The 16,338-nt window shown below is 46.9% G+C and overlaps 2 protein-coding genes across 3 annotated transcripts in view; one reads left to right on the top strand and one right to left on the bottom strand.

Moving 5' to 3' along the window:
* On the bottom strand, window positions 1–13,771 carry LOC114602864 (aflatoxin B1 aldehyde reductase member 2-like). Of its 2 annotated transcripts, none has more exons than XM_028741587.2 (7): window positions 13,555–13,771; window positions 5,036–5,223; window positions 3,547–3,651; window positions 2,538–2,634; window positions 2,081–2,183; window positions 1,176–1,305; window positions 1–404 (listed from the first exon to the last, which is right to left on the bottom strand). In XM_028741587.2, exons 1-7 carry the CDS (start codon window positions 13,769–13,771, stop codon window positions 243–245), a joined length of 1,002 nt encoding a protein of 333 aa, XP_028597420.2. In that variant the 3' UTR covers window positions 1–242. The 2 variants fall into 2 exon arrangements, with proteins under 2 accessions (XP_028597420.2, XP_028597419.2); XM_028741586.2 differs by lacking the exon at window positions 13,555–13,771 and adding an exon at window positions 8,389–8,707.
* Window positions 13,740–16,338, top strand: part of SLC66A1 (solute carrier family 66 member 1) — a 23,954-nt gene continuing 21,355 nt past the window's right edge. The window contains exon 1 of the mRNA XM_028741590.2: window positions 13,740–13,877. The gene's annotated coding sequence lies outside the window, so the exon portion shown is untranslated. The remainder of the gene's footprint in view (window positions 13,878–16,338) is intronic.

Below are 16,338 nucleotides of genomic sequence, written 5' to 3' on the forward strand. Positions count from 1 at the left end.
TGCAACCAATATTTTTATTTTGAAGGATGAAGCCACTTTCAGGGACCCAGAAAGCGTTGCAGAAATTTTGCCAGGGAAAAGTGCTTTCTTGATCTAAGGCCACGGAGGTGTTGGCTTGGGTTTACTCCAAGGGAAAGGGAGGAACCTCTGAAGCAGAAGAGGGTGTTTGTGGCGAAACCAAGAGTCCAGGGGGGGGGGTCTCCGATGGGTGCTCTCGTTTCTCCTGGAAGATGCAGAAGCCTTCAGCGGAAGTAGCTGGGGCAGTCGTGGGCTGTCAGATGCCAAGCTTTCTCAAAGGCCTCGACCACGCCGGGCAGGAGGGGACCCTCCTCGCTGCACTTGAGGTTCTCCTGCAACTGATCCATGGTGGACATCCCAATGATCACAGCATCGCCAAGGTCAGCCTAGGGGGGGAAAGAGCAAGAAGAGGGAAAGGTGAACATTGGAAGACTCGGCTTACGAGGAAGGCCAAAGCTGACAGCAAAATTAAAAGAATGTTTGGGATTTTTTATATGAAAAAAGACGCCACATTTGGGGTATACGGTGGCACTTTGGTTTTCGAGCGTCTTGGAAGCCGAACATTTTGGTTTTCGAACCCTGAAAACCCAGAAGTAATTGATTCCGTTTTCGAACGCGCCTCGGAAGTCGGACAGCCCTGTTTAGGGAAGTTTTTAATGACTGATGTTTTAATGTATTTTTAATCTTTTGTTGGAAGCCGCTCAGAGTGACTGGGGAAACCCAGCCAGATGGGTGGGGCATGAATAAAATAATAAAAATAATAAAATAAAATAAAAAACAGGTTTCCCCTTGATGCATCTTGCAGGGTGGTTGTGAGGATAAAAAATTGAGAGCAGGGGATATAAGTAGCATATGTCACCTCCAGAATATTAGACCTACCAGAAGTCATTTATTGATTCTGTTTTGGGAATACAGTGGTACCTCGGGTTGAGAACTTAATTCGTTCTGGAGGTCCGTTCTTAACCTGAAACTGTTCTTAACCTGAGGTACCACTTTTAGTTCTTAACCCAAGGTACTATTTCTGGGTTAGCGGAGTCTGTAACCTGAAACATCTGTAACCTGAGGTACCACTGTAGAACAGTTTAGACCTGGCCTCAGATGCACACACAAACTTCTTCCCCGTACCATACTGGGCTGGCAGAAAAGTTCACCATTACCTGCAGCTTTGAGTGATGATAGATCCAGCGCAGGGCGGCTGAAGTCAAGCTGGGTGTGTCCGAGCCATACGCCTCGTGGAGGGCTTTCTCGACCAAATCCACCCCCTGGAAATGATGCTTCTTCCAATATCTGCAGAGTTGTTTAAAAAAAAAAATTAAGGTCATTTACATTCTGCATGTTTAAATGTGTATATCTGAATGAATCTTACATAATAAAGCAAAATGGCAGTAATAGATGGCAGTTACAATTGTATCAGGCCATCTGGTCCACATGCAGGATGCAAATTCAGCACCTGGTGTTCAGAGGTAGACTGCCTCTGCACCTAGAGGTTCCATTTAGTGCCACGTCTAACAAAATCACTCCCCTAACCCCATATTAGGGACATGGGTGGCGCTGTGGGTTAAACCACAGAGCCTAGGGCTTGCCGATCGGAAGGTCGGCGGTTTGAATCCCCGCAATGGGGGGAGCTCCCGTTGTTCGGTCCCTGCTCCTGCCCAACTAGCAGTTCGAAAGCACGTCCAAGTGCAAGTAGATAAAGAGGTACCACTCCGGCAGGAAGGTAAACGGCGTTTCCGTGCACTGCTCTGGTTCGCCAGAAGCGGATTAGTCATGCTGGCCACATGACCCGGAAGCTGTATGCCGGCTCCTTTGGCCAGTAAAGCGAGATGAGCGCCGCAACCCCAGAGTCGTCCGCGACTGGACCTAAGGGTCAGGGGTCCCTTTACCTTTAACCCCGTATTTATTGCTCTGACCTTTTTCCTCCAAAAAACAAGAACTGCTTCCCAACATTAGCAGTTTAATTTCTTGCCCCTGTGTTCAAGAAGCTAGCCTCTTCCTACATCAACAGAATTGAGTCATCCCCTGCCTTCAAGATGCAAGCCCCTTTTGCCATCTTTAGACCCACCTGTCCCTATAGATTTTGGCCCAGTCATTGCCGAAAAACCTGCTAGCTGGCTGCTGGTTCGAGTCTTTGTCTTCGTATTTGTACCTCCCAGTCAGGAGCCCTCCTGCAAGAGGTGAAAGTGAATGCCCAGACGTTAGGGACTAGAATCCACTCCCTTCTCACCCCACAGCTAAATCTCCAGCACCTCTTTGGATTTCTGTCTGTCATTCTGCCCATGAAACAGCAACAATGACGCATTTAATAAATATGCATATTTTGTGCAAAGATCCCAAGGCAGTTCACAACAGAAAAAGTACAAAATGAGAACACAAAACAAAATCAAGACCAATACCCGCAAAACCCCCCCACACATTTAAAAACCATAGATTGTTAATCAGCCTGATTGAAGAGAAACATTTTTGCCTGGTGCCTAAAGTTTTGCAGCCACTGAAACCACCCCATTCCCTGCCATTCGTACCAGCCAGCGGATTATATGCGTAGAATCGAATCCCAAAATGTCTAAGGCATGGCAGCAATTCGGTCTCCACTTGGCGCGTCGTAGCGTTGTACATGCCCTTTGGGAAAAAGACAGTAAAAAACAAAATTCATAAAGAAACCTTGGAGCAGACCGTTGTGTTGCAAAATCCCTTCTGCCCACTGACCGAGGGAACTGCCACTACTACAGGTGCCATCGAACATCCGTTCTGCATTTGTAAGAAACTGGTCATTTATTGTGGCGGCACCTTTGGAACTCCCTGCCGATTGACATCGGGAGAAGGGAGGGAAGAGAGAGATTGCTCTCTTTCCAATTATGTTGTGGATTTTTGTGCTTTCATAGATACTGTAAACTGCCCTATGAGCCTCGGATGAAGGGCAGAATAGAAATCTAATAAATCATCAACATCATCTGGTCAGGCACCAGTGTTTCCCCAATGGGACATCTGCAAGCGAGATTCAAGACCAAGAGCCCTCTCCCTTCCTTCAGTTTCCAGCAATTGGTGTTCATCCAATAAAAAACATGTTGTTTTTTTAAAAAAACAACAACCAGTGGAAAGTAGCTATTATGGAAATATGTATTCTAAACTACCTGCATAAGCCTCGCAGAACAGATACATTTTCAGCATGTGTTTAAAGGCTGGCACAGAAGGCCCCTGCTGGCAGAGAATTCCACAGGACTGGGCCAATCGGCTTGGTTTCTTGTCAAATAATAAAAACACAACGCAACATCAAACATTAAAGAGAAAAACCAGCAACAGTCCTGCAGGTGGTCTCAGCGACTGAGGACTGGGCTTTGTAGACTCATTGCAGGACTTTCTAATGCTACAATCCTATGATTCTAATCCACAGACTTAAACCATTACCAGCTTGGTCAGTGGTCAAGAGTGATGGAAGCTGAGAGTCCAGACATGTCTGGAGGGGCCACAGGTTGCCCAGCCCTGACCAAACACCTTGGGGAGAAGACCTCCATTCGTCCACCCAGCTCTCACCTGGTACACCGTTGGCAACACCCAGTTGTTGGCCTTGCAGATGCCATAGATTTCTGCCACCTGCCACGAGGCATAGTTGGAGAGACCCAGTTCCTTAAACTTCCCCTGTTGGAAGAAAAAAAACAATTAAGCCTCTGTATTTTTAGCTTTATGTTCACAAACGGTCTTAAGACCAGAAGAGAAGGTTGGGTGCTGGATCAGACCAAAGGATCTGGTGGTTAAATGAGGACTAGGGACATGGGAGACCAGGGTTCAAATCCCCTCTTGGCCATGGATGGATGACTGTGGGAGACCAGTCACTGCTTCTTAGCCTCACCTAAATTGGATTAGAGTAAATTGAATTAAATTGAATTAAATTGAATTAAATTGAATTAAATTGAATTAAATTAATTTGGCGGGCAGGTAAGAACCATGTACAGTAGGCCCACAACCTGCATGGGGGTTGCGTTCCAGGGATTGCACCTAAAGCCAAAATCATGTGAAGTCAAAACCCATTAATTCCAGTACCATGCAGTATCACCAAACTCATTTTTCCTAGGACCCCATCCTCTTTCTGCCCCTTTCTAATTTAATTTTTTTTTTTTGCCATGCGAATAAAACTCAATGCGCACAAGCTAAACGTGCATAAGCTGTGGCCACAATGTACGCCACCCGGAACTGCTTGGGATGAAAAAAGGTGGAATGTAAATGCAAATAAATAAATTAATAAAATCTAATTAAGGGTCGTCCCCCCACTGTTTGAGTGTTTCCTTGACGTTAGAGCAAATGTAAGTGACTTAAACAGCGATGCAACTTTAGGTCAGATAGCAGACAAGAGCGAGACAAACAAGGTTTGTATTTGGCAGAAGGGGAACTGCAGCAGAAAGCAAGCACGGCAGATTGTGCTGAATGAATGCCGGTTGGAATGGAACTCGTGACCTTTGCACCCCCTCTATTCCAGACACTGGTGTGGAATACTGCAGGCCTTGCATGTGTGTTATTTTAACTCAGGGATTGGAAGGCGCCTCAATTTGTTTAGAAGGAAAAGGTAAAGGGAGCCCTGACCATTAGGTCGAGTCGTGGCCGACTCTGGGGTTGCGGCACTCATCTCGTTTTATTGGCTGAGGGAGCTGGCATACAGCTTCTGGGTCATGTGGCCAGCATGACTAAGCCGCTTCTGGCGAACCAGAGCAGCGCACGGAAACGCCGTTTACCTTCCCACCGGAGTGGTACCTATTTATCTACTTGCACTTTGGTGTGCTTTCGAACTGCTAGGTTGGCAGGAGCAGGGACCAAGCAAGGGGAGCTCACTCCGTTGTGGGGATTTGAACCGCCGACTTTCTGATCGGCAAGTCCTAGGCTCTGTAGTTTAACACACAGCGCCACCTGCGTCCCTTTTAGAAGGAAAGGGGGATACAAAAGCAGCACATCAAACACCGACTGGGAGGCCCAAATGAGCCGCCCAGTCATGAGAATCAGCTCCCCCCCCCGAAAACCCCAGTTTTTGCACCTCTCTGTGTAGCTCATTGCAGGCCTTCAGCGTCTCTTCCAGGGGGGTCTTGTGGTCGGGCATATGGAGGTAGAAGAGGTCGACACTCTTCGCCTCCAGCCTCTGGAGGGACGTCTCCAGCTGGGAGCGAACGCAATCAGCCTTCAGAGTATTGCCCTCCAGTGGATTTGCCTTGGTGGCTACCTTGACTGGTGGGAAGAGAGGACTAGATCAGGGAAGTACAGTGGTACCTCGGGTTACAGACGCTTCAGGTTACAGACTCCACTAACCCAGAAATAGTACCTCGGGTTAAGAACTTTGCTTCAGGATGAGAACAGAATTCGCACCGTGGTGGCAGCAAAAGGCCCCATTAGCTAAAGTGGTGCTTCAGGTTAAGAACAGTTTCAGGTTAAGAACGGACCTCCGGAACAAATTAAGTTCTTAACCCGAGGTACCACTGTAGAGCCTTACCGCGAAGACTGTGCGTTGGTCAGCGTGCACTGATCTACACACATAAAACAAATTCACACACAGGGTCTTCCAAAAACCCAACCCAAACCCAGCCCTTTTGTGAAACATGGACCACTTATAAACACCATCTCCAACTCCTCAAAAGATTCCATCAACGGCGTTTCCGAAAATTTTTACACCTCACTTGGGAAACAGGCAAACTAATGCCAGTGTCCTGGGAGAAGCAAAGATCACCAGTGTTGAAGCAATTGATTCTTCAACATCAACTTCGTTGGACTGGCCATGTTGTGTGGATGCCTGATTATAGTCTTCCAAAGCAACTGCTCTATTCCAAACTTAAAAATGGAAAGCGTAATGCTGGTGGTCAACAAAAGAGGTTTAAAGACCCTCTCAAGGCAAATCTAAAAAAGTGTAGGATAAACACTGACAGCTGGGAAACACTGGCCTGCGAGCGCTCCAGTTGGAGAACAGCATTTACCAAAGGTGTCATGGGCTTTGAAGATGCTCGAACTCAGGACGCAAGGGAGAATGTGCTAAGAGGAAGGCACGCTTGGCAAACCCTCACCATGATCAACTCCCACCCAGAAACCTAGTTCCCCACTGTGGAAGGACGTGTGGATCCAGAATTGGCCTCCGTAGTCGCTTACAGACTCGCTTTGTAAAACCGTGTTCATGGAAGACAATCTTACTAGGCTATTAGTGATCGCTAAAGAAGATGATGATCAGGGAAGGAAAGGAACTTGGACTGCATTCTGTAAAGGTAAAGGGACCCCTGACCATTAGGTCCAGTCGTGGCCGACTCTGGGGTTGCTTCGCTCATCTCGCTTTATTGGCCGAGGGAGCCGGCGTACAGCTTCCGGGTCATGTGGCCAGAGCAGTGCCTGGAAACGCCGTTTACCTTCCCGCTGGAGTGGTACCTATTTATCTACTTGCACTTTGACGTGTTTTCGAACTGCTAGGTTGGCAGGAGCTGGAACCGAGCAACGGGAGCTCACCCCGTCGCGGGGATTCGAACTGCCGACCTTCTGATCGGCAAGTCCTAGGCTCTGTGGTTTAACCCACAGCGCCACCCGTGTCATTCTGTAAAGAGGAGCCCCCAAAACCAGGATGAGGAGCAAACAAATATTAACAAGGCAGGCAGAGCCAAATACAGCCCCCCAAGTCTGTCCATCTGGGCCCCCAATGGCTCTCCCCAAGCCACACCCCTCCCCACAGGCCACACCCCCAACGGACCTGCTCTCAGGCTTCATGTGATGGAACATGACCTTGAACTCTGACCGTGCCTCTTCCTTGCCCGGATGGCGGACAGAGATTGTGTGTGTAGGAAACTAGTCTAGTGCACAAAGCTAAAATTTGCATCCATTGCTCTGCCCACTTCCCCCTCTGGCCCTGCCCATCTGTTGCATCTGGCCCCCAGAAGGCTGCACAGAAGGAAAAGTGGCCCTTGGGTTGTTAAAGGCTTTTTCACCCCCTACGCCCTAATAATAAGCTGTACACTTGGGAGAATCTGAAATCAAGCCTTAGGAGTAAAGGTTGAGGGAGCTGGGAATGTTTAGCTTGGGAAAGAGAAGACTGATGGGGATACAATAGCCATCTTCAAATACCTAAAGGGCTGTCAAATGGAAGAGGGAACATGCTTGTTTTCTCCTGCTCTGGAGGGCAGGACTCGAACCAGTGGCTTTCCTGTAGGGAGATTCCACCTAAACATCAGGAAAAACTTTCTGACTGTTAAGAGCTGTTTGACAGTGGAACAGTCTCCCCTGGGCGGTGGGGGACTCTCCTTTCTTGGAGGTTTTTAAGAAGAGGTTGGATGGCCATCTGCCATGGATGCTTTAGTTGAGATGCCTGCATTGCAGGCGGGTTGGACTAGATGACCCTTGGGGGTCCCTTCCAGCTTCTATAATTCTATGTTCAAATTTCCTTTCCCTTCTCAAGCTGCTTAGCAACTTCCACTGGCCTTCAGATTAGGTGGGAAGGCTTTCAGTATAATCAGGGATCTTTGCAAACTTCCCAGGAGACTTTTGACCACTGGAATAAAGGCAAGGGTTTTGAAAGCCCTTTTGATTGATTTCCAGCCCTTTGAGTTGTTGAATAACCAGATTATCAACCCTCTGAGGCAATAAATTTAAGAGCAGAGAGAGACCAAAAGATGCAGGGATCATGTTGCTAATAGGCCTGGTTGGTGAAGCAACCCAATTAAGAATCTGGTGAGGGGGTAGCAACTGGTCCATTTTTGAGCTTCAGTGGGCAAGGCTGCACCCAGAGATGGGGAATCCATGTTTCAAGTCTGGGGTGGCCTTCCAGATGTTGCTGGAACAACTGATAAAAATTAAGAAAAAGGCCAAACTATAAAACGAACACAAAGAATGAGGAAAGTTGAGCAGGGGTTTAAAATTGGGGTGGGTGCAGTTGGATTAGTTCTGACTGCATGGAAAGGATGGGGAGATAGGAGAAAGAAATGCACTCCGCACATGCTCAAATGCACCGTTGCTCTGTTGTTGTTGCTGTTTTGCAGGGTGGTCTAGGCAGGAGAGAAACTGCCCCCCTCCAGCTTCAGCGTGTCATAGGAAGCTGTCTTAAACAGAGCCAGACCACTGGTCCACCGAGCCCAGTTACGTCTACACTGACCGGCAGCAGCTCTCCAGGGTTTCAGGCACGCTGCAGTCCCAGCCCAACCCTGAGATGCCCGTGGGAATTGAATTGTATGATGCAAGACAGACGCTCTCCCCTTCCAGCCGGGACTCCTCTAGGCGCGCCTGCAGAACGGAACTCGATTCGAATCCTGATGAAGCTCCGCTGAGAGTTCGCGCCAAGTGTCAATGCGTGCGAGGCACTCTGCATGCGCTCAGAGGAACCGTTGCCGGCCAGCTGGGCTCGACAACGTATAGAGCAGCCCTACCTACCTGCCGCCGCAGCTTTGGGTTCAGCCGCCAGCCAGGCGCCCAGGATCCGCTCCGACTCGCCCCCCGCGTACATATGCGCGGTATCCACCTCGCAGTGCCCGCGGGCCAGGAACGCGCGCAGCATCGCCCCGCTGGCCGCCGCGTCTGCCCTGCGCCCGAACTCCATGGTGCCCAGCACCGAGCGCACCCCGCGGCTCTGCCCGCGTAGCCCCGACATCCCGGCGGCTGCAGCAGCTCGATCTGCCTCCGGCTGGACTCGAACTCGCCACCAGGTCCTGGGCAAAGGCAATCGCATCGCCACTGTTTGCGCATGCGTCAGCGCCTCCTTTCCACTCCTACTCCCTCCCAGGAGAAGGGACCGTCTCGAATTTCCTGATTCCAGAAGCGAAGGAAGAGCCTTGCCGGATAAATTCGGGTCCCTTATCCTGCCATGTCCTGTATATTGTCCCCCTGCTTATTTAACGTATAGGCAGAATTCATCATGCGAAAGGCTGGGCTGGATGAATCTGAAGCCGGAATTAAGATTGCCGGAAGAAATATCAACAACCTCAGATATGCAGATGACACAACCTTGATGGCAGAAAGTGAGGAGGAATTAAAGAACCTTTTAATGAGGGTGAAAGAGGAGAGCGCAAAATATGGTCTGAAGCTCAACATCAAAAAAACGAAGATCATGGCCACTGGTCCCATCACCTCCTGGCAAATAGAAGGGGAAGAAATGGAGGCAGTGAGAGATTTTACTTTCTTGGGCTCCATGATCACTGCAGATGGTGACAGCAGCCACGAAATTAAAAGATGCCTGCTTCTTGGGAGGAAAGCGATGACAAACCTAGACAGCATCTTAAAAAGCAGAGACATCACCTTGCCAACAAAGGTCCGTATAGTTAAAGCCATGGTTTTCCCAGTAGTGATGTATGGAAGTGAAAGCTGGACCATAAAGAAGGCTGATCGCCGAAGAATTGATGCTTTTGAATTATGGTGCTGGAGGAGACTCTTGAGAGTCCCATGGACTGCAAGAAGAACAAACCTCTCCATTCTGAAGGAAATCAGCCCTGAGTGCTCACTGGAAGGACAGATCCTGAAGCTGAGGCTCCAGTACTTTGACCATCATATGAGAAGAGAAGACTCCCTGGAAAAGACCCTGATGCTGGGAAAGATGGAGGGCACAAGGAGAAGGGGACGACAGAGGATGAGATGGTTGGACAGTGTTCTCGAAGCTACCAGCATGAGTCTGACCAAACTGCGGGAGGCAGTGGAGGATAGGAGTGCCTGGCGTGCTCTGGTCCAGGGGGTCACGAAGAGTCAGACACGACTAAACAACAACAAATCCTGCCATGTCATTTTAACCTTCGTTGGTTTGTTTTATTTACTGCATTTCTATCCCATCTTTTCCTCCAAGGAGCTCAATGTTTCTATCTGCCGTTCCTCATTTAATCCTAGCAACAGCCCTGCCAGGTAGGCTTGGCCAAGACTCAATTTGGAACAAATCATTTGCTTAATATGTCATTGGTTGTCCCTGTTTTAAAACTGCTGGCTGATAAATTTATCAGTAGGCCGATAGATTCTGTGCCCATTTCTTCTTGAGCTTTTGATTTTTACTGGCACTTTTTAGTAAACATTTTGCATAGTTTGGATATGAACCGTTTATAGAGAGGTTTTCGTCAGTCGTGGTATTTTAAAACTAGCAAATATATAGATAACAACCACAAAAATCACTGGCGAACAAGGAGCATCCAGGAAGTTCACAAGCAGGGGGGGAAAGCTACAGCCTGCTGGATCAAGCCAACAGGGCAGCATCCTGTTCTCACAGTGGACATTATGGGATGCTCAAAAGCATGATTCCAATGCAAAAGCACTCTCCCTTCCTGTGGTTTCCAGCGACTGGTATTTAGGAACATTACTGCTTCCAACTGAATGGACCTAAGTTATCCTTGTCTAGTAACTTTGGTCGGTCTACTCCGAGTAGGACTAGCATTGGATTCAAGCCCCCACCTTGAACTCCTCTGGAGGAAAATTGGACTAGGAATGACTTTTTTTAAAAAAAGGCCTAATGACAAGAAGGAGGAGGGAAGCCTTCAGAGAGGGTAAAACACTCTGTGCACACCCAAAGGCACTGTTTTTACAATTGCCCTCAATTGCCACTCACTGTTCAGCGTAATACTGTAACAGAACAGAAGGTCTGCGCCCCAAAGAGATTACTAAAAGCTGGGAATGTAAGAAAGCGAAAAGCTTCTGGGAAATGATATATAATGAGATGAAAAAGATGTTGAAATATACATTTATAAAAAAAAATAAAAGCAGCATTTCTACTTGGCATTGTCGGGGAGGATATTAATAGACAGGATAATAAACTGTTTTTATATGCAGTAACGGCAGCAAGAGCACTATTGGCACAGAAATGGAAACAAGAAGAATTACCGACGAAAGAGGAATGGCAGACAACATTAATGGACTATGCAGAATTAGACGACAGGAAGGATTTGAAACCTGCGGGATCAGAGATTCTCAGAGGACTGGAGTAAATATGTGAACGATTTGAAAAGCAATTGTAAATCAACAGATTACGCTAGTAGGATTGCAAGAAGTTTTGTAAGGAGGACTATGTGAAATATTGCAGAGAAAAGTATGAAGAGAATTATTAGTGAAGGACTATTAAAAGTAATAGTGAAATTAAAGAAATGCAGATTAAGTGATAAAGATTGAAAAATCTTCAGATGTGGTTGATGGAAGTCCAAAACACTGAATAAGACAAGAAAATATGTTGTATTTTTTTGGAAATTTCATGTAAAAATTATATATATATATAGTATATAGCTTACTAAAAGCTGGCCGTGGGTTGTACAGTGTTGGCAAGGTGACTCAGGAAGGTGACTTGGAGGCTACCTTGACTGGTGGAGAAAAGGACGTGATCAGGGAACAAAACAAACCTGAGCTCCTGCCAAACACAGGCAAGGAGGGTGTATGGAATTATCAGAAACTCCAGGACCTTAGGCTACATGCAGCCCTCCTGATCTGCCTATCTTGCCCTTGGGACGGTTCGCAAGCCACATCTCTTAATGGCTCTGTGTTGGAAAGTGTCCTTGAAGTCTGGCAATACACCTTTGCTTGCCTGGATTGCAGAAAAAGGTTCCCCCCACCCTCACCCTGCCATATTGGATCACAGATTCACATACCGTAATTGTAAAGTTGGAAGGGATCCCAGGTATACTGCCACTGACTGTGGAAGTTCTATCTTGTAGCTCAAAGCTGCAGGTAGACCCATCCCCAAATTGTAAGAACCGTCATTTTTGTATGCCACAACTGCTGCTCGAATCTTACTAGCTAAAAAGTGGAAAATGCAAGAAGTACCAACTGTGGAAGAATGGCAGGTGAAGAAGATGGATTTTTCGGAGCTAGCCGACTTGACTGGAAGAGTCCGCGACCGGTGGGAGAAGAATCAGTGGAAGAGGACTGGAAGAAGTTTAAAGATTATTTGCAGAAATACTGCAAAGTTTATGAATGTTAAAATAATGTTGGATATGGAAATAATATGGCATTAGTAATATAGTTTTTAAAAAAAATATGCAAAAAGGCTACAGAAAAGGGTGAAAGACTAAAGTTATATTATGTCAAAAGTTAATGACGTTTTAAAGGTGTTTAAGTATAAGGAGGAAAGATTGGAGACATAATAGATTGAATTTAAATAATCAGAAATGAGATTTGAAAGAGGGTAAGGATTTGCTGTATCTGATTGAGTAAAGAGGAACACAAAAAAGGGAGGTGTGAGGAAGTCAAGAAAGGAAGCTAATTAAGTATGATTTTAAAAGTTGGAGTTTTTATGTTCTGTATTTTGTTGGGTGGAATTTTATCTTTTTGTATTTTATTGTTCTGATTTGTTTTATATGTATTTGTGACTATGTTTTTTTTCTTTTTACTTTTGTGGTAGTTATGTGTCTTTTCTTTTGTAAAAACCTAATAAATATATATTTTTTTAAAAAAAAGGAAGAGTCCGCGACCGGAAGGAGGAAGAGTATCAGGAAGAATGGACGAAATTTAATGACTATTTAGTTAAATATGTTCAGTTAAATTAATTGGAAAAAGCTTGCAATTACCAGATAGGATTAGGATTTAAATATGTAATGTGTTGAATTAATATGTTTAATGCTGAATTGGTAAGAAAGAAAGATGTTAAGTGATTAAGTTTATAAGAATTATGATTTGGAAAACCGTTAAAATGATTCACACTGAAATTCAACTAGGGGGATACGAGGAAGTCACTTAACAATGTTAATAAGACTAGTTTTAACAAGGTTATGATTTATGTTTGTTTGTATGTTTGTGTGTTTACAATTTTCTGAAAATCAATAAAAAAAATTGGAAAAACAAAAACAAATTGTAAGAACCGTCCTGGATCAGACCAATCCTGTCCATTAGCTCTTTTTAACCCGTTCATAAATGACCTGGAGTTAGGTTTAACAAATTGTTCAGAGATGGTAAGGAGCCCCAAAAGGATCTCTCCATACTGGGCAAATGAGCAGTAAAATAGCAATTAAAGAAGTAAAAAAAGTACATTTCCCCTCCATTTCCTAGACGAAGGCCATAATATAAGTGAGCATCTGATCAGCACGGCCCAGCTCTGAGCATGTGCAGAGTGCTTTCCCTTCTCAGGCCCCTAAGCAAGCCTTTGCCGAACTAACAGGAGATTTTGTCAGCTGGACCAAAGGTAACAATGCAAATGGTCGTTTTGATTTGCAGGTTGTTGATTAACCGGATGACCAACCATGGAAAGAAAGAACAGTAAGAGCAAAGGTTGAAAGCGGGTGGAATTGCCCTGCTAATGCACCTGCTTGCTGCAGAAATCTAACTGGAACTGGGGGGGGGGGGGGAGCAACTGGTTCATATTTAAATGACTGCGTTCCCTGGCAAAGGGACAGCTGCTCTCCAGGCTTTCAGGCAAGGCACACACACCTGTAGCATGAATTGGGACCTTCTGCTTGCATGCAAGGCAGGCGCTGAGAGTCAGCCCTTCTGAGCGTGTGCACAGAACTCGATTCGAATCTAGATCAGACTCCGGTGATTACTCGCGGCTGTGTGTGTGGCACTCTGCATGCGCTCAGAGGAACCGTTGCTGACCCGCTGGACGTTTAGAGCAGCCTTCGTCTCCGGCCCCCCATTCCACCGACCCACCTGCCGCCGCAGCCTTGGGTTCAGCCGCCAACCAGGCGCCCAGGATCCGCTCCGACTCGCCCCCCGCGTAAATATGCGCGGTATCCAGCTCGCAGTGCCTGCGGGCCAGGAACGCGCGCAGCATGGCCCCGCTGGTCGCTGCATCTGCCCTGCGCCCGAACTCCATGGTGCCCAGCACCGAGCGCACCCCGCGGCTCTGCCCGCGTAGCCCCGACATCCCGGCGGCTGCAGCAGCTCGATCTGCCTCCGGCTGGACTCGAACTCGCCACCAGATGGGAAACAGCCTTTTAAAGCACGCGTGACGCCACGCCTTCCCTTCCCAGGTAAGGGGCCGTCTCAAAATTCCTGCAACGTCTTTTTAGAGCGTGCCATTTTGCAGCATGTGGTTTCGTATGCCTGTTTTAAAAGGGCTGGTTTCAAGCAGAGCCTTCAGTCAGAGGAGTGTCCTGCTAAGGTCTGGGAGACCTGGGTTCAAATCCCCACTGGGCTATGAACTCGCTTGGGTGCAACCTTGGGTGTGACTGTCTTTCTCAGCCTAACCTACCTCTCAGGGTTGTTGTGGGGATTAAAGGAGGAGGGGAGGGAGAACCGTGTGAGCCAATGCTTTCAATCAACTTGGAGGAAAATGGTAGGATATAGAATTCTGAGAAATCTCTATGTGGGACAAGAAGCTACAGTTAGAACGGGATATGGAACAACTGATTGGTTCAAAATTGGGAAAGGAGTACAGCAAGGCTGTATATTGTCTCCCTGGTTATTTAACTTATATGCAGAATTCATCATGCGAAAGGCTGGGCTGGATGAATCCCAAACTGGAATTAAGATTGCTGGAAGAAATATCAACAACCTCAGATATGCAGATGACACAACCTTGATAGCAGAAAGTGAGGAGGAATTAAAGAACCTTTTATTGAGGGTGAAAGAGGAGAGCGCAAAATATGGTCTGAAGCTCAACATCAAAAAAATGAAGATCATGGCCACTGGTCCCATCACCTCCTGGCAAATAGAAGGGGAAGAAATGGAGGCAGTGAGAGATTTTACTTTCTTGGGCTCCATGATCACTGCAGATGGTGACAGCAGCCACGAAATTAAGAGATGCCTGCTTCTTGGGAGGAAAGCAATGACAAACCTAGACAGCATCTTAAAAAGTAGAGACATCACCTTGCCAACAAAGGCCAGTATAGTAAAAGCTATGGTTTTCCCAGTAGTGATGTATGGAAGTGAAAGCTGGACCATAAAGAAGGCTGATCGCCGAAGAATTGATGCTTTTGAATTCTGGTGCTGGAGGAGACTCTTGAGAGTCCCATGGACTGCAAGAAGATCAAACCTCTCCATTCTGAAGGAAATCAGCCCTGAGTGCTCCCTGGAAGGACAGATCGTGAAGCTGAGGCTCCAAGACTTTGTCCACCTCATGAGAAGAGAAGACTCCCTGGAAAAGACCTTGATGTTGGGAAAGAGAAGGAGAAGGAGACACAAGGAGAAGGGGACAAGATGGTTGGATAGTGTTCTCGAAGCTACCAGCATGAGTTTGACCAAACTGCGGGAGGCAGTGGAAGACAGAAGTGCCTGGCGTGCTCTGGTCCAGGGGGTCACGAAGAGTTGGACACGACTAAACAACTAAACAATAACAACAAAAGAATTCGACTCCCTCAGGAGGTTGAGGGCTCTCCTTCCTTGGAGTTTGTTTTTTAGCAGAGATTGGATGGCCATCTGCCAGGGAAGCTTTAGTCGAGATTCCTGCATTGCAGGGGGTTGGACTAGATGACTCTAGGGGTCCCTTCCAACTCCACGATTCTATAAAATGCATAACGGATCTTATGGGGGACTCTCCATCACTGGACTTTTTTTTTTAACTTTATTGCAAAACGATTTACATATAACAACACAGACAAAGACAATATCTCAATGACAACTAAACATTAACTAACAACACATCTTATAACCTAAGGCCCAGGGCCCGGATGTGGCCCAATGGCCTTCTCAATCCGACCTGAGGACGGTCTGGGAATCAGCATGTTTTTACATGAGTAGAATGTGTCCCTGCTCACAAGTGTGACAAGAGTAGCTGCTTTGGACAGTGCCCAGGTTGGGGAGGGGAGGGGAGGGTTTGAAAGAGATGGGGATTTCCCTTGACATTTGGGTCCAGGCTGGTAGTTGGAGATACACTACCCCTGAACTTAGAGGCTCCATTAAGCCCCAGTGGCAAATAGCTGCACTGGCTTGCATCGAATGTTAAGAGTAGACCAGGGGTAGGCAACCTAAGGCCCAGGGGCCAGATGCGGCCCAATTGCCTTCTCAATCCGGCCTGCGGACAGTCCAGCAATCAGCGTGTTTTTACATGAGTAGAATGTGTCCTTTTATTTAAAATGCATCTCTGGGTTATTTGTGGGGCATAGGAATTCGTCCATTTCACCCTCCCAAAATATAGTCCAGCCCACCACATGGTCTGAGGGACGGTGGACCAGCCCACGGCTGAAAAAGGTTGCTGACCCCTGGTCTAACATCACACACATTTTTGAGTTCCAATTCACCTCATTGTGCTCTCGACAAATTCTTAACCTTTACACAATTCCTGTTAATCTGTTACATACCCAGAAAATTTTATACATTTATAAAGGTAAAGGTAAAGGGACCCCTGACCATTAGGTCCAATCGCAGACAACTCTGGGGTTGTGGCGCTCATCTCACTTTATACAGCTTTATACAGGTCATGTGGCCAGCATGACTAAGCAGCTTCTGGCGAACCAGAGCAGCGCATGGAAACGCCGTTTACCTTCCCGCTGG

The sequence above is a fragment of the Podarcis muralis genome, chromosome 7 (genome assembly GCF_964188315.1).
Source record: "Podarcis muralis chromosome 7, rPodMur119.hap1.1, whole genome shotgun sequence".
NCBI lineage: Eukaryota > Metazoa > Chordata > Lepidosauria > Squamata > Lacertidae > Podarcis > Podarcis muralis.

Bases quoted from the DNA above. Each gene is read 5' to 3' on its own strand.
- LOC114602864 (XM_028741586.2), bottom strand. From the start codon at position 8,683: ATGCGATTGCCTTTGCCCAGGACCTGGTGGCGAGTTCGAGTCCAGCCG. The intron at 3,652-5,035 runs GTGCAAAAACTG...TTCTTCCAACAG, and splicing joins GCAATGAGCTACACAGAGAG to GGGAAGTTTAAGGAACTGGG. The intron at 1,306-2,080 runs GTGGGTCTAAAG...ACAACTCTGCAG, and splicing joins GCCAAAATCTATAGGGACAG to ATATTGGAAGAAGCATCATT.